This window comes from Lutjanus erythropterus, chromosome 7 (genome assembly GCF_056507025.1).
Source record: "Lutjanus erythropterus isolate fLutEry1 chromosome 7, fLutEry1.hap2, whole genome shotgun sequence".
In the NCBI taxonomy this organism is placed as follows: Eukaryota; Metazoa; Chordata; class Actinopteri; order Lutjaniformes; family Lutjanidae; genus Lutjanus; species Lutjanus erythropterus.
The window spans coordinates 12,271,813-12,294,581 of NC_139323.1; the positions used below are offsets into that span (position 1 = coordinate 12,271,813).

The window sequence follows — 22,769 nt, forward strand, 5'->3', positions numbered from 1 at the left end:
GATAGAGTGGAAGCTGTTGGGTCTTTCTGTTGGTCACAATACAAGTGCTGTTTGGATGCTTCAGGTATTTTCCACTGATTCTTCAGGTGAAGGGCTCATTGCATGGGTCGTAGTAAAAAATCAAAAATGCAAGGCTCCTTCAAAAACACACCAAGGAATTATTCAGAGCAGCTTTAACTAGATTTTTTCTGATTTTCTCTAATGGTATTTTATGGCTCTTCCTTTTAACAGGTGTTTTATTGCGTTGGGATTTTTTAAAAAATATTGTATGAATTTATTTTCTGGTTTTACTATATGTTATTTTGTGGATTTTCATATCTTTTGTAAACAGCTGTGGTTTATTAGTATGGAAGTGCTGTAATCTCTGTGATTTTAATGCATGAACAAACTGAACCTTGAATCTTGCTAATCTTACCTAAACATGCTCTGGAGCTACACACTGACACATAAACATGAAAGTGAAATTAGTTTTTCTTATCTAACTCTGTGGAAGAGTGCAAAAAGAAATATCCCCCATTTGTGACAAGCCATCAGCTTTAGACTGACAGCTGATGGCCTGAGCTACATGTACTTAATGAAGATTCATCCTCCATATTGCACCTGGTGTGAGATATTTGGCTGCTTGAAAGTGGCTGCTGGTATTGTATTCCCCTCTCGCCCAGCTCTTTCAAATTCACACTCATTTCACATTTTGCCTTGTGTTTTTTTTTTTCCCCACTCACCACAGATTCTGGACGTGCGCAATGTCATGGTGGTCGTGTCTCGATGGTACGGAGGTATTTTGCTGGGTCCTGACCGCTTCAAACACATCAACAACTGTGCAAGAAACATCCTGGTAGAGGAAGGGTACACCGCCTCCACGGTGAGACACGCTCTGGGCCTCTTACGAATCACTCTGTCATTTTCCACTGACACATCATCAGTCAAATCTGACTTCGCTTTCAGTTTTCTGATGCTGGGAGACACCTGGTGTCTTGTAGTTTAATTGACTGTTACTCACAATTATCTCAAACAAATAGATGAGATTTTTTTGCCTATTTGATAGAGCTGCAACAGTAGGTTGATTAATCAATTAGTCAATAGAAAGAACATTAATTGACAGCTATTTTGATAATGGATTAATTGTTTCACTCATTTTTTTAGCAGAAATATCAAACATTTGCATGTTCCAGCTTCTTAAAGCGATAGTTCACAAAAATGAAAATTCACTCAATATCTACTCACCCCTGTGCTGATGTGAGGATGAGCGAAGATCTCCACTTCACAAAACACTCTTGGAGCTTCAGTGGAAAACAACATTGCAGCCAAATCCAGTACAATGGAAGTGAGTGGTGACCAGTTTTAAAATGTAAAAGAAGAACACACACAAAAAAACACAAAATGTCTCCATACTGCTCGTGTGGTGTAGTCCAAGTGTCCGTAAACCGTGACATTAAAATTTGATGCCATTTACATGATGTTTTTAGTCTAAATGTCAACTGGGCTGCTGCAGCAAAGAAATGATGTTCCTCCTCTATGTCGAAGTCCCCGGACATTTTCTTCTTTGTTGAAAGTTTGCAAATTCAACAGTATGCGTAACAAGTCATTATTTCTGAGCAGATCTCTCTCTGTTGTCTGAGTCACTTCCAGGTAGCATGTGAACACAGGTGTGAAGGTATCGCGACATCTCATATGTCTCGTGTTGCGCCACTTGGGTGAGAACCTGTGTACCTGCTTCAGGCGTGTGCATGCAGCTCCGTTCTGAAAGGGCACAGTTGACACTTGGGCTAAAAACATGGTGTAACTGGCGTCTTTTTGGGTCAAATTTTAATGTTGTGGTTTACAGACACTTGGATTACACCGCATGAACAGTATGGAGACATTTTGTGTTTTTTGTGTTCTTTTTTTACATTTTAAAACTGGTCACCATTCACTTCCATTGTACTGGATTTGGCTGCAACTGGAGATCTTCACCCATCCTCACATCAGCACAAATCAGTATAAATGTAAAGTTTTGCTGCTTTTATGATGGCAAATGAAGAGTATCTGGGTTTGGACTGTTGGTTGGACAAAAGAAGACATCAGTTTGGCGACTGGAAAATTGTGAGGAACATTTTTTATCAAACAATTAATGATGACAGTAATCATCAGATTAATCAATATTTGAAATAATCTTTATAATGTTTAGTTGCAGCCCTACTATTGGTCAACCAAAGCAGAGTCCAAAACTCAGTGGAGAAGAGTTCTGTCAGCGCTGTCACACACTGTATGGATGGAGGTTATAGCGAGACATAGATTTAGTATAATAATATAGAGTGTCTGCTCAGCTTGCTTTGTGTTTCCACAGTTACCCCTCAGTAGCTGTCACATTAGGGATATTGCTTCATTTGAAGTGTCTGGTTGCCACATTTTCTGGAGATCAAACACTCTCTGCTTGCTCTCAGCAGCCTGAAGTTAGGTCCAGTCTGCTTTGAAGTTGTCTTTGTGTTTTCTGAAGTTATTCCATTGATAACACGATTGACCTTTGAGCCACTGCTACACATAGATTAAAGGTACAGCAAACCTGCTCTTAAAAGTATCATACTTCAAAACCCCCACGAAGTCGCTGTAAAAATCTGCAGTGATTTCATTTCCATCCTGACAGTGAAAGCTCAGCTGCTCCTGGACGTGATGCCTGGGCTCTATGAAAACCAATTAGAGGCCACTGTCTGTGCATGGAGGGACTTAAAACCACTTTAGAATAGCGTCTTCCCAGATCATGGAGTGCTTCATCATGCTTTGAAAAACACCAATAACAGTTTAAAATCGATTCTTAGACAAATAGCTTGTTGCTAGTTGGCCTGAGCTGCCTGAACCCTGTCTGAAGGATTTGATTGACAGGTCCGAAAAAAGCAGTGCAATCATGCAGACCTGATAAATATCTACAGTCAGTCCTGGGTGGTCTGCCCAGGGTACGTGCACAGACAGTCATGTTTAGAATTAAACAACTTACAGATGTGGTATCGCATTTTTTGTTGTTAAAAAACTCGCAAGGAAATAATTTTAATGGATAAACCATATGTTCCATATGAGCAACAGCATCTATCCCTGCAACAAGCTCAGACACAACAGCCGAACAAACAAAAAAACATCATTAACATTTTGGCTCAGCTCGTACTCGTATGGTAATGCATCATGTTTCAGATGCTGTAGATGTCCATCACGTCTGTCCTCAGAGTCAGCAGCTGTCAGTGCTTTCACTCTGCAGAGCATTTCTTTTATCTCCTTACCTCCACAGTCTAGTATAGTTGCTGCTTTTTACACACAACAGGACACCGAGGCTCTATTTGAACAAAATAAGAAAACACTGAATTTACGGGATAAAAGCTGCCGGGCAGACAAAAATCAATGCAAATTCTGCACTAATGCATCTTGGGATGTACAGAAGACATGCAGCCTCACTCTCATTACTGATGCTGTCGCTTTTTTCTTAGGGTCTATTATGTAGTTGGACCAGTTAAAGTGAAGAAATATGCTCTTTCTTCTGTGCCATTGATTTACTGCATGTTCAGCTGCATCCACAAGCACATCAACAGAAAATGTTTTTATTCTTTTTTAATCAGGGATTATTTAAAAGGGTAAAATAACATTCTGACTGTGTTCCACTCTGGCCACAGAGGATCAAAACAGTTATTGTAATTGATCCTGAGGGAGGCATGAATGTCTGAACCAAAAAATGTTTTGGCATCCGTTCAACAACTGTTGAGACATTTAATAAATGTGCTACAAACTTTCATGGCAATCCATCCAATAGTTTTCTCCAGGCAATCTTGCCTGGGGAACATTTTCTATGCCCCTTAACCCCTCGGTCACCAGGGCGCCTCAGTCCATCCAGATGTTGTTGAGATTTTTTAACTAAAATAGTGGCCTGGCAAACTGACTGACATCACTATCCCCAGAGTAAAAATGATTAGACATCATTACAACCACTTAAGTTTCTAAGGAAGTACAGGGAAAACAAATAGAACCCAGAAGTGACCTTTTAGATGCACCAGTTTAAACTTTGAAGAGATTTATTTGATGTGAAGCCAGAACTTGCTATTGTCCAACTAAGACACACAACACTTAAGGTCAGTCCCTAGATTGTATTATTTATTTAAAATAGTAATAAATGTACTTCTAGAAAAATAAATGAATGGTAGGAAGGTCTTTTTTAAACATTTTTAAATTGTAATTGTAACTTCCTAAGTCCCATCTCATTCCATTCTGTGCTCCAATGACAGTTGAACAAGCTTTGCTACCTCAGTCAACTTTTTCTTTCTTACTCTGATATTGTTATCCTAACCAGCAACATTTGGTCACATCTTAAGTTAAAATGCTAGTTAACTTGCTAGCTACATCAGTTTTTAGGTTGCTATTTAGCCAGTGATTTGCTAACATTAGCTAACTTAAGATCCATCCATCCATCCATTGTCCTCCGCTTATCCGGGGTCGGGTCGCGGGGGCAGCAGTCCGAGCAGGGACGCCCAAACTTCTCTCTCCCTGGACACTTCCTGCAGGTCTTCTGGGAGGATCCCAAGGCGTTCCCAGGCCAGCCGGGTGACTGTATTTTGCTTTTACATGAAAAGGAGAAACTGAGGGACTAAGCTTGGTCAACTGTTACTGGACCACAGAACAAAAAAGAGTGGGACTTAGGAAGGCTCAGTCGAGTGTAAAAACACTGGGCTGGGCTGCATGCATACATAAAAAAAATCCACATTTTTGACTGAGCTGTGTGAAACAGGATTAATATGTATGTTTTCTTTTGTCCAAGAGATCTACAAGTTGGCAGCCTGGATTGTCAGAGCGCTGGTGGAGGATGTTTTATAAGAGTACTTAAGAATGCAATGTTTGGTTTGATGCAATTATTGGAATACATTAAAACAGTATGGTGCGTGCCAATCAGTACATTGTAATTTGCACATTTCAGTAAGGCTGGGAAACACAGCAGGAGTTCAGGCAAAAGTGTCTGTCAAAATTGAGTCATGACTCATGAGCTTTAAAACAGCACTCAAATATTAAATGTTGAAAAAGCTCTGGCGCCATTAAGTGGAGTGCTAATGTAAGATAATCATTAGCCTGCTTGTTCTCTCATCCTTTCCTCTTGTTTCACAGGATGAAGCCACCAAATCAGGAGCCAAGTCCAAAAGGCCAAAAAGCAAGAAGACGAAATGAATTCCAAAAGAAAAAAAGACTTTTATTGAACACGTTTTCACAGTTCTGTGAAAAGGTTGGTTTTTAGCTGATTCAGATGGGTGATAAGAAACAAACAGGGATTTCTTGCAATTACAATTGATTTAAAATAACTACAGTATTGTAAGGTCTTGATCATGCAAAGGTTATTTCAGCTGATTACTTTAACTTGATACTGCTCCATTTTAACTGAGAAGCCTTGAAATGAAATGTTTACAGTACAATATGTTTTCATTAAAGCCATCAAAACATGAGATTTGTACAGAAAATATGACTTTGACATCAGCAGGTTTTGGTCTCTTATATTTGTCTAATTATATCCATCAGTCCCACACTTGAGTTATTTGTCCAGTTTGTCCAGTCTCCTAATTTAATTAAATATTTTTTCTCACTAACTGTAACAGATTACACTTACATTAAGCCTGTTGTAAGCCTGGAACACACAGTTTGTACATGATCAACAGACCTGGAACTTAACCACAGCTATCACACTCCACACTCTCACATGTTTCTGGACCCATCGGCCTAATTTGTTGTGCACATTCATGACTGTATCCTGAAGGACCTCTGTGATTCACAGGTTTTGTAAAAACCTTTTTTTGATGTCTTCACGCTGGTGAAAGCCATGGCCAGAGACATTATGTTTACTTATGTGAACACGACATCTCAGGAACACGTGGGAGGAGTTTCTTCAAACTTGGCACAAATGACCAGGACTGAAGGATGAACTGGTCACAAGGTCACTGTGACGTCACAAAACACAAGTCTGTCCATTACTCAATAATTTCTCTGGTAATAATGACAATGATAAGATTTCACACAAATGTCTGATAGGATACTAGCAGTGGTGGACAGTAACTACTTACATGTAACTAAATTAAAGTTGTTAGCTCTTCTTAATACTTTTAATGGTTAAATATTTGTTAAATCCACAGACAGACATAACTGGTGACCAAAAGCAGTCATTTATAAAAACTGAAAATCATGAAGTATAGAGCAGTGAGGTTTCTGCGTGGCAATATGTAATTAAACTACAGTTACTAAAATGTTGGTGATTACAAAGGAGTTTCAGCCAAATATTCCTTTTGGATGCCTGGAAGAGATCTGCACTCCACTGAGTGCACTCATCTGGTTTTGTAATTTAATTGCATGTAACTAGTTACACATGACTAGTTATTCCCAACAGTAGTTAAGTCTTGTTTTAGCCTAGCGACTGTTGATGCCTTGATGCCCTGACCAGTTAAGAGCAGTGAGGAATCCACCGTCTGTAGAGGTTATATATGGGTTTTTCAAGGTTTTCAAAAAAAAAAAATGTGAATCACCACAACCACAATAGGTCCTTCAGCATACAGTCAAATGTTCACAAAAAAGTTTTGGCTGATGGGTGTAGAAGTATGCGAGAGTAGCCACAGACAAGCTACAACTCCATTGGTCACACGTGAAGAATCGTATGCTTACACCTGGCAGAGATAATAAAACATAATCATTATACACTTGAGTGAACTATTTTGCTCAGGAAAAGAAAAATGGCACTTTTTTTCACCATTCATTTAAAATTATAATGCTCCATCCTGTCCTCATGTGGTGCATGAATTCTCGTACTTATAGGCGTTAATTCAGCTTTTGCCGAATCCGTGTGCAAATGAAATTCATACACAATTCATGCAGTGTTTCCATGAAATATGATCAAACATCACTGTTCTACAAAATGAAGTTCACTGAGTTTCTCTGACACAAATGCTCTAACAATGACTCATACGAGTCATATGTCCGTTTTCCCAGATGATTTGGACATCCACTTGAAGCCTGCTAAATATTCAACTTTTCACGGTTGTGTGTTCTCTCAGAGCATTTAGCTCTCATTGGCTCCTATGAGATTTTACCTCACCTCCCCGTTTTGGTGTCACTCGATCCCTGGAAAGACACGGTCTGCATATTAACCACTCCAGGGTTGGCTTTAGGCAGCAGAGGACTGCTTTCTAAAAATACCCGGGGCTCATCTGTGCTGCCTGGTTCTCACCGCCACAACCTGACGTTTCTGGTGTAAGAAAAGTCGACTTTCATGTGTGTTCAGTATCCTGAGGGAATAAAACTGATATCTTGATCCAATAAGGGCATTTCATTTGAACGAGAACACAAACGACACACAATAGGCTGAGATTTCCTCCATGTCTGTGTACAAAGCTGCCTGCTCATTTCAGCCATTGAGAATAATTACAGCTAATTCACTTAGCAGAGTTGTTTCTCCCTGACAAGCTATCATCACACTGAACCCATCATCTCAGCCCTTAATCATGTTTTTTAGAGGCTGGCGAAGAACTCATGGAGCTAAATTCATACTCGAGGCTGAGGAGAATAATTAGCACATTTAGGAGATTTTAAATTCCATCTATACAGTTATAATTGCTATTGATTCTTTCAACACATCATAGGAGAACATTGGTAGCCGGGTAAATCATTTCAAAACAGGCAAGAATTGATCCCCAAGGTGTTGGCACCTTTTAATATGTTTTATTATTTTTATTTCATTTCACTTTTCATAACAGTTGTACCACCCTTTCTGACCTCTCAGCCAATCACATGTCTTCTCAGCCTCTCTTGGGCCAGCAAGTTCAACAACCACAATTAGGAGGCCATTAGTAGTGGACAATAAAGCAAAATTTAGTCTCAATCTGATACCAAGTAATATCAGATCCAGGATCACTAATAATCAATACAAATACAGCTAATCTACTATCATGTAATGGATATAGTGGAAAATCAGCAGCAGTAGATATGCATATATTACAGCGCTAAGAACAATGATCAAGTACCCATGATGCCATTTAACTTATGACTGATCCTTTTTTTTGTATTGATTGTATTGATGCAAGTTTCAATATTCAAAACAAGACTTATGTTTTGGTAGTATAAATACCTTTGCCCACCCTTACCAACCAGATTTAGACAAGTAGCACCCGTTAGCTGGACACACTACACTCAGTCTTTCGCTGTGGTTGCTCCGGCTAATAGGATGCTGGTTAGCAGCAGTAAGTGATTTGTCAGTTTAGTCATCTGTAGACGTGTCTCCCCTAAAAGTATTTTGCTCCAGAAGTGGGCTGTTCTGGTGATGTATTTTCAGCAGCACAGATGCTGCTGAATGATCACAGAAGTACTAAAGGGCAGCAGTGTGTCCCCATGATCCTCTCACATTTCATGACTACATGTTGCTACTTGTCACTTTGATCATGAAGGGGACATTACTCTGTAGAGTATATAGGCTACAGTATAGTGTAGACTAGCGTATTTATAGAATATAATTTGGAGGATGTTATAAATCCAAGATGAAACAGAGAGAAGGCTGGGACTGAGAGAAAGAGAGAGATGCATTTACAAATCCATCTGCTACTTCAGCACCAGGGACGGTGCAGTGGATTTATCAATACACAGCACAGTTAGATATCAGACAGATGATATTTCACCAAATAATAAATGATTAATTCTAAAGCCTTGCTACCTAAAATAATTCTCAGAACCTCTACCTTTGGTAAAAGTCTCTTGTCTAGTATAAGCTTGACATGCCTTCTTTCAACAACTCAACAGAGTAGCTTAGACACACTCTTACTTACCAAAAGAATAGAAATGGTTCATTATCTTTTTAAATTGTTTTGTACGCAGACTTTTTTTTATAAATAGTGATCTTAGTTAACATGCAAAAATTTAATTTTGACAAAATCACAGTAGACAAAGTCTTGGGGACCCCCTGTTATCTCTGGCGCCCCCCTAAGGGAATCCCAGACCCCAGGGTGGGAACCAATGGTCTGGGCCATGTATTCTAGTTGTCACAAACCTCAGCCAGAAAAAGGATCAAGGAATCAGGGAGACTAGACTAACATATTCATCTGAACAATCCCTCTGCCTCTGCACTCTCTCTGCTTCTGCTACTATGACATGTTAACAAGAGGGAGGAATTTTTATCATTTTGCCAACAATGGGGACGATATCTCCCCTCAAACAGCCCACTGGTCAGCAGAAAGCACGTGATCAGCCAAAAGATCTGTCATGAAAAGTGACATATACTGTATAACTTAAATCAAATGTTGTTATTATAAAAATAATGATGAAATAACATTTCATAGTAAATGGTTCATTTATATATTTTACCCAGTTTGGTGCCACTTTACAATAAGACAATTCTTATAAATGATTTATAAATTGTTAATAATTAGGTTGGTTATTAGGTTGTAAACACTTTACACATCATAAATAAGCAATTATAATAAACTAGTTATGACAGATTATATATATTAATGTTGGCTCACTGATTGGCAAGATCCAGTTACTGCCTACTATGAATAAATGTTACTCATGACTCAGGAACATTTATAACTTGCCAAAGAGAACCTTATTATCGTGTCTAAAACTGTGGATGCTGAAAATGTCAAGGCAAAAATTATTGCCAAAAATTTGATAATCTAGATGAAACGTCATGTTGTCTATGAAGTTATATTAAGATGTGCATACGGTGGTTAAATACTGGTAACTCATTGACAAATATCTGATGAAGGTGATGAAGAAGACAAAGTAAGTTAAGTTGGCAATGACATCTGAGATGTGGACTCACTATTTGGCAAGCAACAGGTCAGGTCAGGTTACCCTTTTTATTTAATGAGCTGTAATTTATTAATGATTTAAACAGTGTTTACAACCTTATAAACCAATTAGAAATAATTGATAAATATTTAGAAGAGTCGTCTTATTGTAAAGTGTTACCCACAATTTATTCATATGCTTATTTATTTTAAAATGTCTTATTTATTTAACATTTAAGATTCCCTAAAAAATTATGGTATTTGTTCATTGGTCTCTTGAGCTATGAAGAAAAAAGAAAAGAAAAAAAGAAAAGAAGAAGAGGAAGGTTATTCCTCATGTTCTCATTCTTTGTCAAGTGGACTTACCAGGACAATGACCTCTGAATCACTTGACTGAATGACTGAACTTGATGCTTGCTGGTGTAAATATGTGTGTATCTGCTGATGATCACTGGCTCCTCGCAGACATCCTGCTGGCTGCAGCTCACATCATTTCATCTCAGTCTGCTTCATGCGTCTGGACCACTTCACCCTTTGATTGCAGACTTCAGCCTTTGATCAGTTGCTGGGCGGACAAAGAAGCAAAACGTCAAGTCAGCAGAAATCGTCTGAGTAAAGACCGGAATTTATCCTGCTTCCAAAATAAAAGCGTAAGCCTTTGACAATTCTTTGTCTTTCAACACACATGCAGGAAATGTTAAGTAATTTTTTTTTTTTTTTTAAATGCATTTTGGATGATTCTGATCTGCTTAACAACTGACTTATGGTCTAAGATGGACTTGCGTAGGCTTGTAAACATTTAACATAAGATAAACCTTTTAATCATCCCACATCCACACTTCTTACAACAGCTCAAGGATCGAAGGAACAGGTAGAAAAGAATGAGTAATAAAAATCCAAATAAAATCATAATAGAAATATAATCTGAAATTGAAACACTGTATGCAAACTGTATAGATTATGTACACCTTTAACTAATATGGATAATTGCACAGGATACTTGCAGACATGTTGCAATACCACATGCTGTGTAGCATCATATTAAGAGAAAAATATAAATAATATTGTCTTTGAGGATGTTAATGTTTAGCCATTAGCCGAATAATTACTGTTAATAATTTAATAGATTAAAAATGGTGTTGATAATTAATTGATAGTCTATAAATGGCAGTAACTGGACTTCATTTTGCATTGCTTTGTCTAGCGGAGGTATTTGTTGAAGAAGGAAGCTTGGTTGGTTAATGGTTAATTGCACAAATAAATTTGGTTTCACAAGAGTACAAGCAGCAAATGTGCATGATTTCACAGTAGAAATAGATAATTAATGTGTTATAGATATGAAGGATTTACTGTATGTATTTCAACTGCCAGTTCAACTTTTGCTGCCCTTTTATGTTGCATGTCGCCTTTGAATACCAAGTTCTGTAACAAAATATTTTTGAGAAAACAATCGCTGCAATGAAATTGCTTCAAAACTAAACATTTTAAATTTTTTTGACAGCCTTCACCCTGCTCAATGCTGTTGCAGTAATAGCTTTATTTTGAAAACATAAGCGGATATCGTGCTCGTTTTCTACTCTGGCTCTCTTTACATCGGTAACAAAAGCAAGTGTGCGCTCCGTGGTACCCGCACATCCAGCACTGATAAGACACCGGCTGACCAGAGACAGAGGGAGCAGAGGATCTACAATTATTATTAACATCATTATTTTAAAAAAAAATCTTTCATTTAAACTTATGTTCCTTCTAATCACAGAACTCCTGTGGGGAAAAATGGAAGATTTGGGAAAAGTCTGTTCATTAAATCTCAGCTCCTCAGTGATGTTTGACTCCTTGGTAAAGTGGAGCGGAGCGTCTGGGCGCGTAGTTGGACTTGTTCGCTGCCTCTGCGCGTGAAATGAAAACGGTCGACAATGATTTTGGCTGTAAATTAACTATGGGCGCGCACATTCTGGAGTCCAACTCCAGCGGCAACTTGACTCCTGCGGTGTCCGAGGCTGGGACCATCCTCCCGGGCTACCTGGCGGTGATCCTGTCGGTCCTCATGGTGACTCTGGTTGTCGTTGTGGTGGCTGGGAACGCGCTGGTCATCATGGCTTTTATTGTGGATAAAACCCTGAGAAATCAAAGCAACTACTTCTTCCTCAACCTTGCTATATCTGATTTTCTCGTGGGTGAGTTGGTGCCTCTTTCTCTTCTTCTTCACCTCTGTGCATCAGATTTGTCTCCTTCCAAGTCTTTTGTTCCTCCCTATGAATGAAAAAAAAAAAAAAACACTAAAAGCCTATTTGTACATGCCTCAAACACGTTGTAATTTCCTTACAGTATAATTAGTGTGTAATTGACGAGTATGGTGACCTTACCGTCCTTTCTGCTTCATTGATGCCTTACATTACCATGGAGTGTTGTGTGTTTTATTTTGTAAGGGCACTCACACCCCTCATTGTGCTGCTCTTATCTGCAGCAGTGGACACATTTCACCCTTCTCTTTAATGAAACAATCAACGCAGGATGCTCTTGTTCCCAAAATGTCTCTCTCTCAGTCTCTGCAGGGGTCTGTGTTGGTGACAGGGAGTCATTTATTTGTCACATGTAATGGGTGTCACATCCAGGAGGTCTGGAGAGGTGTGAATGTTAATACTGGTTGAATCATCATGCAGAATATGTGTGTGTGTGTGTGTGTGTGTGTGTGTGTGTGTGTGTGTGCTGCCTGTTCCAGGTGCCTTCTGCATCCCGGTGTACATCCCGTACAACCTGACAGGCAGGTGGATGCTGGGTAAGGGTCTCTGCAAGGTGTGGCTGGTCATGGACTACCTGCTCTGCACCGCGTCAGTCTTCAACATTGTCCTCATTAGTTATGACCGCTTCCTGTCAGTCACGAGAGCGGTAAGTACAGGGCTGTGGAGGTGCTCATTATCACACACACACACACACACACACACACACACACACGTAACTGACTTACTACCACAGGCAATTCTAAAATGTGTCACTCTCCGGGCTGGTTTGCTCTGCAGTGAGAGATCATGGTCAGTGACATTCACAGCTTTATTCCTTTAAGAGTGTCTGGCTTCAGTCTATAATTTTGTCCAGTCAATTTGAATACAAAGTGGATTGTCTGGTTGATTTGGTGGGTAGATATTTTAAATACAAACATTGGCAGTTAACTCAACAGTCTGTTTTGGTCATTTTTGCTCCCATTTGTCATGAGTTTAAGTTAAAAAAAAAAATCTAAGACTTCCTCCATGCACACAGAAGGTACATTTTGTTCAAAAGAAATACTTTAAAAAATGGTGCTAATGTAATCCATCCACCTGACAGGTGTGGCATATAGAGATGCTGATTAACCAGCATGATAACTGCACAGGTGTTCCTTACACACATTAAAGAATTAGGATAAACTGATCAGCTTCAGGTGTGTTCATATAGAAAGCAAGGTGAATTTTTGTGTAAATCAATTACATACAAAGTTTTCTCATGTATTTGTGCCAAATTTCACTTTCATTCTACAGGAATAAACCCTGGAGTCACACTGGATTCTGGTCTGATGCAAACTGGTTTACTGCTGACAGGAGAGCAAAGAGTTTATTCTGCAAACTTTTGGGATTAAAAAGTGGTGCTCACTAGCTCTTAGCTCCTGGTCGGCTGTTTGAGATGAATTCCCAAAAAGCTTTTTCCCTTATAGGCCACCATTATAAAAGAGACATGTAAAACTGTTGACAGGACACCTCAAACTGCAAACAAGGTCAATTATGACACTTTCTATGATGATGTTTTGATCCATGGAGCTTTTAGTTTGGTAAAACTTAACTGGAGCCGAAAAAAGCGTTTTAAAAATCAGTGATGTCATCACAATGTAAAGTCTACAGGAACCTGTGGGTGGGGGCAAACGGGGAAACACTGCACGTATCAGTGAGCGCAACTTTCACTGGACTGAACAGGCGCCATCTTTGCATTCACTATCTGGTTTATTGTTTTACACATACGGAATAAACACACTCACGTCAGTAACACAAATAACTACAAATGTTCCCTAAATTATCCGGTGATCAAACTTCCACAAGTCAGGCAACATTAAAATTTGCTTCACTTTCTGTGCAAACGCACTGTTAAGGTCTGTGTACACAAATGTGGACAAGTGGTCATTGCATGCTGAAGCAAATGCATTTGCTATTGGTTGAGGCTGTGACTCCGCCCTTTTTAAGTTCACCAAAGTTGAGCTCAATGCAAAGGAAGGACGCAAATTCACTGCCACGCCCCTCAATTTGCGTTTATGTAACTGGGCCATTGTCCTGGTATTCTTACACTATCCCTAACCAATCATTCCTCATCCCTAAACCTATCAATCCAGGCAGAGTAGGGTGGGTCATGACTTTGCCCTCCTGGGAAGGAAAATTGGTATTTATAGCCCTGTACAAAATAATTATAGTTCAGTGTCCAACACAGAACTGCACAGGTTATAGTGTTCTTTTATTGTGACCAGTCCAAGGCACATCTGTGTAATAATCATAATACTTAATCAGCATCTCTATATGGATTATCTTGGGAAAGGAGAAGAGCTCACTGACAGGTTTTCACAAATTTGTGAATAAAATTTGAGAGAAACACTTGTGTAGACAGAGGAAGTCTAAGCTCTTTTACTCCTGAAAAATGGGAGCAATGACAAAAGTGCTGGGTTCATATTTATGTTGAGTTAATATCCATCCATACAGAGTGCTGAGTTGACTGCTAATGTTTGTGTTTAAAATATTTATCTTGCAAATTAACCAGACAATCCGCACTCTTTGTTCAAATTGACTGGGCAAAATTATAGACTGAGGCCAGACACCCTTTTAAAAGAATTAAGCTTTGAATGTCGGTGACTTCTAGTCCAGTTCTAGTGGAGCAAAAATAAAAGTGTTACGTTTATGATTTTGTTTTTAGTGTAATTCGCTCAAAGGAGCACAGATTTTACACATGTCACGTGGAGTATAGGATCTACATGGCGTAGACAGGGTTTTTGGAGCTTGACTCAGACTAAAATTCAGGATATCTTGCTCACTGCTGCTTTGATTTTGTTCATTCTTTTTAAAACATGTCTCCTGTGAGCTCAACAACTATACAGAAGCTGGTTTTAGTTAGATATGCAGTGATTAATCAACTATTAATCATTGTCAACTATTAAATTACTTGCTAGTTATTCTGATAATTGATTAATCACTTTGGTGATTTTTTTTCAAGTAAGAAGGTCAAAATTCTCTGATTTTGACTACTTAAATGTGAATATTTTCTGGCTTCTTTACTCCCGTAAACCGAATATCTTTTACCATTTGAGGACGTCACCTTGCACTTCTTATGTTTTATAGACCAAAAAACGAGAAAATAATCATTAGTTGTGGCCCTAAATTGAAACAGAACAAAAACAACCAGCTGTTTAATGTGCCTACTGGCCTCATTAGTGTTAAACCTGATATAATCCTCTGTTAGTTGATCATTTTTTAACACGGTGCCATATTGCCAGTATTACTCATCGAGTGTAAAAAAAATTTCTCAAAATGAAATCCTCAGATCTCTGAGACATCATGTTCATTTGTGCTTGACTGACATAAAACTGAAATGTTTCCAAGTGGATAATTTGTGTGCTCTCACTGTCTGTGTTATTTTTAAAGCTGCACTCAGTGATTCTGGGTACTGGATTGTTGAATCTCATTCCATGGTTGTGAAATGCAAAAGTTTTGGGAATGTGACTCAATAATCAACTGTCTTACCGCCCTGTGATTGGCCCTTCACCGGCTAGATTTTCTAAAACCCGAGAACAGCAGAGTGGAGGAGCAGAGGTCTAGTTTTTCTCAGATCACTTGAACTACATTATGCTTAAAATCAGTGTAAAGGAAATTCAAAGATTTTCTTCTAAACACATTATTCATGTTAGAAATAGTTGCTGAATACATGTAAAAAGACAGAGAACCATGTTCTACTGAATTCTGGAGTTAGACCGTTAAACTGTTGTACATGATTTCTGTGTTCAGGATTTCTTGGTCAGACCTGAAACATGGCTCAGTGATGTAACGGAGCCATTGTCCCCCAAGTCCCACAAACCGACTCACAAACAGCACTGAGCAGAGCAGAGAAAACAGCTCTTTTTTTCATGATCTTGAGACCTAATTTTATATACTTGGTGATTTTTTAAATCATTCAAATTTGACTGGGTGGTTAATTACAGATGTTTCTGTGGCGTTACAAACTCAGAACACATATTTATAATTGCTTTATGCAGAGTTTGATGGATATTATGGAACTTCAGCCCAGTAATGCAAAAATTAACCAAATACACCAGCTTTAGTTTATTGAATTTGTTAAATTCCGTATATACAGAGAAAAAAAAAAATATTTATTGGCTTACAAAGCAGCATGCTAACTCAGGTTGTTCTGATACCAATATCAGAATTGGAAAATGTTCTATGGTATTCATGCTCTGTACATATTTTCTCATGTTTTACAAAGGATTCAACCTGAGCCAGGTTACACAACATCGATGTTGGCTGATATGCAAAGTTTTAAGTATTGGAATCATATCGAGAAGCAAAAAATGGTATGAGAACATCTCAAGTATTAACATCTCTTTGCTTGTGGTTGATGGTTTCACCTCAGTGGCCAAGTATTAAATCTTATTTATTTATTTATTCATTAATTTTCACTCTGTAGGGAGTAAGATTTGTCTAATTTACAATGGAAATGGTATTTTGCTTTTGTAATGACCACTTGGGACTGCAGCCAGAATCACTTATTAGCATCATGAAGTGGCTCAATTTAATTATTTATTGACACAGGGAGTTGGATTTGTTTGAGTTGCTCTTTAACCACGTTCACATTAGCAACTTTATTGTCTCGCAGTGACATACCCAGCTGCAGAGAGACATTTGATGATTTTTAAGGCAAGGGAAAGATCAAGAACAAGAACAACAAAACAGGGAACGGTAGAGAGTGGGGCCCTGCTAAATGATAGAGTTTAGACTTTCAGAGAGGAGGTGAAGTGAAAATGGAGCGAGCGCGAAGAGAATGAGCGCCGGGCGAAGACGAGGGAGGAGTGGATCAGGAGAAACCAGATGTCTCTTTCACACTGTTGTGTTGCATCACTGAATGTGGCTCTCAGCCCGACATTCCCGCTCTCTCTCTCTCCCTCTCTGGCTTCAGTGACACACAGAGGGATATACAGGGCCTCACGAGTGGGTCTTATTTACAGCATCTATCTCTGCTGCTTGTGAGGTGGCACAATACAAACAGGGCTTCATTTGAACAAGTGCATTTGTCAGCCTGTTTGTATGTGAGCAGCTGCGGCTGTTTAACATGTATCGAACAGCATTATTGTGCGTCACTGTGAGTCATACTCGTGCCTCTCTTTCGACCAGAGGTGGCAAAAGTACAAACATTCTTTGCTCGAGTAGAATTACAGATACTTGTGTAAAAAAAAAAAAGAGAAGAAAATAGAAGTGATTGCAAATAGAAGTGAAGCAATTTCAGTTTGCTCAAGTAAAAGTGAAAGAGTTATGGCTCTGAAATGTACCCAAAGAATGGAAGTAAAAAGTCGCCCTCTGAAGAACGTTTCTATTGGCTGTTTCTGTGCAAAGCTAACTGATCCTCACCTTTTCTCCACGGCCAAGTCTGTTTTGTTACATCTTTTAAACTGTTTTCTTATTTTTTTCTTGTTACGTGATTATTGATCTTATTGCATCTTTATCATCTTGTTATGTCTCTTGCATCGTCCTTCATCGTCTTGTTATGTAATTTATTATCTTGTTACGTTGTTTCTGTATTGGTTCGTCTGTATTTTCATCTTGTTACATCATTTTTTGTCTAGTTACTTTATTGTTGTCGTCTTATATCCATTTCATCCTGTTACGTAATATTTCAGTTTGTTGTTCAATTTGTTTTTTGTTGTTTTACACCTTTTCATTACGTAGTTAATTTCATCTTCTTTCCTTCTCATGTCTTTTATATATTTTTTATATTCTTACGTAGTTGTTTGTCTTGGTATATCTTTTTCATGTTGTTATGTATTTTTTTGTCTTGTTACATAATTTTTCATCTGTTGTGTCGGGGTGTTTTTGTCTTGTTACATCTTTTTTATTTTGTTGCATAAGTTTTCATCCTGTTCGTCTTGTTCATTTCATCTCAATGGATACACTGAGGAAACTTCTTCTCTATGATTTGTCATTCCATCCATTTAGATTGAATTCAGTCTTGACTTTGTGAAGTCAGTGTGCAACGGTGCAAAATAATTTATTTTTAAATAATTCCCCTCAAATACAACTAAAGTAGCAAGTCTGTTTTGGAAATGTAAGGAGTAGAAAGGTCAGACATTTGTGTTAAAGTGAAGGGAGTAAATGAAAAGTCAAGTAAAGTACCTGAAAAAAACAACTTGAATACAGTAACAAAGTATTTGTACTTAATTACTTCCCACCTCTGCTTTTGACACAGGTTAAATACAGAGCACAACGAAACATGACCCGCCAGGCCGTATTCAAGATGGTGGCCGTGTGGGTGCTGGCCTTCCTCCTCTACGGCCCCGCCATCATCTTCTGGGAGACAATCGTCGGCCAGAGCGTCGTCCCGCTTCACGAGTGCTACGCTGAGTTTTATTTCACCTGGTACTTCCTGCTCAGCGCCTCTACATTTGAGTTCTTCACCCCGTTTGTGTCCGTGGCGTTCTTCAACCTCAGCATTTACCTGAACATCCATCGCAGGAACAAGAATGGGGGCATCTTGCCCGAGGATGACGCCAAGACGCAAAGGATCAGTAAAAAGCACAAAGATGGAGCAGGAGCCTGGTCTGTGTTTTTTGTGAAGACACGGAAGGTGTCGTCCAGCGAGCCTACTGCCATCTCTGCAGTCATCGAGGACGACGATGTCCTGTCCCCGTCCTCCAGCGGGGACCCGAATACCAGTCAGATATTCATGCAGAGGGAGAAGTGCTCTCCTAACAGAAAAAACTCCAGGCTGTTTCAGCACACGGCCTCCTGTACGGCGCCCGGCCGCAGGACACATGGGTCTCGTCTTTCACGAGACAAAAAGATCGCTAAATCTTTAGCCATTATTGTCTGCATTTTTGGGATTTGCTGGGCTCCTTACACTCTACTGATGATCATTCGTGCCGCCTGTAGTGGCACATGTGTGGCGAACTACTGGTACGAGATTACTTTTTGGCTTCTGTGGCTGAACTCTGCCATCAACCCCTTCCTGTACCCTCTGTGCCACAGCAGCTTTCGAAGGGCTTTCTCAAAGATACTCTGTCCGAAAAGACAATCAGTCCAGCCTCAGATAGAGGCTCAGTCCTGTTAAACGAACTGAATTGCACGTCTCAGCTTTATGAATGCAGTAACTGTTGTTGGTCAAACACTGTACAAAATCCATATACTGTTCTTCCATCAAAAAATAAGAATTGTTTGTATTGAAGAGGATTGTCACATTATATCTTTGAGCAATATGACAATTCAACACAGTCACGAAAAATGTGCAAGAAAAAAAACTGCAGTTATAACATACACTTTTAGAAATAAGGGTGCTAACTATAAGGTTCTTTGGCTTGTCCCCATAGAAGAACACTGTTTTGGTTCCTGGTAGAACCCTTTATAAAGTCATTTCAGGGGGTTCTGACAGTGTTCCACCCAGATAATCTTTCTGTGGTAAAATCAATTTCACACAGAACCCTCTATCCTGAACCTTTCCACCTTCTAAAGATGCCAACAAGAACCATCCCAGGGGCTTCTACAAATCCTGTTTATATTACATCTAGAACCCACCCAAAGCCCCACTAATCTAGCTCTGGTTCTTAAACCAGTTTCGTTCTCGAAAGCGGTTTAAGAGTTGTTCTTGTAACCTTGGTGCTATCTAGTAAACTAGCCTGTGTATCCACCAGTTTTGAGTAGAACCACTGTAATCAGGGGCATCATCAACAGAGGGTGTAGAACCAACAACCTGTAGAATATGACATGGCCACTTTGGATCCCAAGGGGAAAAAAAGGCTATATTTTGGTTCCTGCCAGGGCCCACGTTTTCAGGTTCTGTACCAGTGCTTGAGTTGGAACAGAGCTGGTTCATATTAGTGGAAAAGGCCTCTGTGAGAGGTTCTACACAGAACCCTTTTATGGTGTCATGGTTCCACGCAGAAGCCTCTCTGAGGACTCTATCCTGAACCTTTCCACTTTCTAATGGTGCCAACAAGAACCTACCAAGGGGGTTCTACCAGGTCAGGATCTCTTGACACCCGTGCTTTCAACAATCCTTGAGGAACTCCTTCTTTGAAAAAGGGTTATTTGGATGAAAAGAGTTCTCTCAGGAAGAACCATTTTGGAACCCATATTTCTGAGAGTGTATTTAATGACAGGGTAAAGCAGTGGACTTTCATGACATCTTTAAAAGTGGTTATAAAGTGGGTATAATTACTCTTGACTAATGTGCCCCTTAGAGCCAATGTCAGATTTTTGAAACGGTGTACATCTTAATTTCAGAATGTGCACTAACCTCCACAGACAATCTCTGTAAGTAGGACAGGAAGGAGTGATGTGGTTTAGATTTTCTCACCACACACTTCTTTATGTGCTGAAGGCTGTGAAATGATGACTTATGCAGCCAGACAGAATTTGATGATCATAATTTAGTATAAGATACTATACGAGAGCTACAGCGCACTAAGTTGTTAAATTACTGTCTGTCTGAATGAGAGCACCGCGGATGGAGGTGACATTCAGTTTTTCACAGGGCCACTGCAAGGGAAAAACCTTTCAACTCCTATTTAGATCAAATTGATGCGAGGGAAGGAATTTATGGTCTTTTATGGTTTTGTAAAGTTTCATAATCTCCCTGCACATTAAGCCTTTTCACTTTAGAGTTTCAAATGCATCGCAGTTCTTTTGAAACAGAAGGCCATTTACCTGTGTCTTCAAAAAGACATTAATTCAAGCTTTTCATCATGCAGCAATAGGATGACAAATGCGGAGTCCTGAAAGTTCAAAGTACCTGAAAAGAAGGGAATAACCTGTATTTGTTTACGGACTACTGAGTGAAGTTTTTGTTTTATTTCACTTTATTTGAACATTTGGCGAGGGTCAGAGAGAATAAGCTCTTATCTGCCGACTCTGAATCTGCACTTAATTTTAAAAAGGTGTTCTTATTGATGTTACAAATGTATAGCACTATAAAATGAGAGTTGCATTAAAACTTTTGTACTATAATATCTGTAAGAGGCTAGATGGTTGTGTTCTATTTATTCAGAGACTTGACTGGTTTATACCACCCAAACTACTTGACTACTTTGTATCTTGGCTATGAATGTCTGTCAGTGTCAGTAGCCAAAGAAAGAATAAAAAGAAAACTGCCTACAGGATTTGTAGCTGTATGTTATTGGTCAAATTTGGAACACAGGTAGTGTAGGGGGAGTAGTTGTACATTTTGGGATGTATTTTATTTACTTTTTTGCTGAGAGTTAGATTCGAGAAAGTCGTTGTTACATGGTGTTCGGGCATAAACGATTAAACTATTTGCCCACTGCCCTGACTGTTTAGTGTGTTATCAATGCGTAGTCAGATGACGGATGCTACAATTATAAAGACAAAGTATCTGCTTCATACATTAGCAGCAGAGTTGCAACACAGGGTAGCAGGAGTCAGATTTGAAAAGTAATGCTATAGGCTATAATCACAACAGGACATGAGGTTGCTTGAGATATGGTTCTTCAGAATGAAATCCACTGGAAGAGAAACTGACCTTCCAATTCCCGCCCCTTTTTGTTCTGTGCTCCAATAACAGTCGAGCAACTGGGTCAACTCTCTCCTTTCCTGTTTCCTGTGCTGATATGCTAGGTGCCAAGCTAGTCGTGTTGAAAAGAAAACCAAATTTTGAAGATGGTTAAAAGATGTTGCTGAGGGACCTGTCAAACTGACATACAGAAACATCTTTAGTTAGTAGACAACTTGGTAGACAACAATTGATGTTGATTAACTGGCTAGTTAACTGGAATTTTTCAAACATTAGCTAATAGATGTAACTACCTAGCTAACAATTAATGTAGAGTTATCTAATTAGCTAGGTCACCCAGCAACATCTTTTAACCATATTCCAAAATTAGTTTTCTTTTCAACATAGATAAGCCAAGCCCATAGCATATACAGGAAAGCTGACCAAGGTTTCAAAAGAGGTTGGACTTATGAAGTGTTAATGACATGGATCCCCACCATCACCAAACAGTCATTGGATGTGGGTAGACATAAAACTGAGTATTCTGCTGTGCACCCTGAAGGCGTTAGCTGGTGCCAATTTGTCAAAACCAAGGCTAACTTGGCTAAACCAAGCTAGTTTAGACAACTTATCTGAGGGCGTCAACTAGCAATTGTTGGGGTCAGTGTGGGGGATGTTTGATAGATTGGCAGCTCAAAACTGAATAATGAAGCCTGAAAATTCTGAAGAGCTAACATTAAAGATCAAAGTCAGCACTCTAACAGTAATAGATATTGAGCGTCATATGTTTTCTTGTAAAATGTTTAGCGTAATAGCCAACACTAGCATTGGCATGACTTCATTAACCAGTGGGAAAATATGAAGTGACAGCCTGCAGCCGGTTAGCATAGCTTAGCATGAAGGCTGGAAATGCACAGTGGCTAGCAAGGCTCTGTCTGAAGGTAATAAAGTCTGCCCAACAGCACCTCTACATGACTTCATGACCATACAGAAACAAGAGGGAAAAGAGATCCTGGAGGGAAATGACAGAAAGAAATTAAGTTTTTGGTGATTTCTGAGTTCAGTCAGAGGTTGAGTTGAATATAAACACATACCCATTCCAACACACGTGGCTATCTTGTACTGTAAGCTAAAGTCTGTACAGTCTGTATATTGGCTGTTTGAGACAAACAAGCACTCCCACAGAAAAAGTCCAGAGGTCAAATTTGCCTATTTTCCAAAATGTCAAAGGATTGTCTAAGTGTTTTGTGAGAGGTGAAAGGTTTGTAATGTTTTCTGGCTCTTCATAAGACAACA

General features: G+C 39.2%; 2 protein-coding genes across 2 annotated transcripts in view; both read left to right on the forward strand.

Moving 5' to 3' along the window:
* Positions 1 to 5,408, forward strand: part of impact (impact RWD domain protein) — a 31,889-nt gene extending 26,481 nt beyond the window's left edge. Inside the window, exons 10-11 of the mRNA XM_084722747.1 lie at positions 728 to 862; positions 5,113 to 5,408. Of these exons, the coding sequence (XP_084578873.1) occupies positions 728 to 862; positions 5,113 to 5,172 (195 nt within the window). The 3' untranslated portion in view covers positions 5,173 to 5,408. The remainder of the gene's footprint in view (positions 1 to 727; positions 863 to 5,112) is intronic.
* A 6,000-nt stretch (positions 5,409 to 11,408) lies between these two features.
* On the forward strand, positions 11,409 to 19,280 carry LOC146323669 (histamine H3 receptor). The gene is made up of 3 exons (XM_084722161.1): positions 11,409 to 11,935; positions 12,481 to 12,647; positions 18,219 to 19,280. The coding sequence occupies exons 1-3, from the start codon at positions 11,659 to 11,661 to the stop codon at positions 19,077 to 19,079; spliced, it is 1,305 nt and encodes a 434-aa protein (XP_084578287.1). The 5' UTR covers positions 11,409 to 11,658; the 3' UTR covers positions 19,080 to 19,280.
* Positions 19,281 to 22,769: the final 3,489 nt, after the last annotated feature.

Bases quoted from the DNA above. Each gene is read 5' to 3' on its own strand.
- LOC146323669 (XM_084722161.1), top strand. From the start codon at position 11,659: ATGAAAACGGTCGACAATGATTTTGGCTGTAAATTAACTATGGGCGCG. The intron at 11,936-12,480 runs GTGAGTTGGTGC...TGCCTGTTCCAG, and splicing joins TATATCTGATTTTCTCGTGG to GTGCCTTCTGCATCCCGGTG. The intron at 12,648-18,218 runs GTAAGTACAGGG...CTTTTGACACAG, and splicing joins TCCTGTCAGTCACGAGAGCG to GTTAAATACAGAGCACAACG.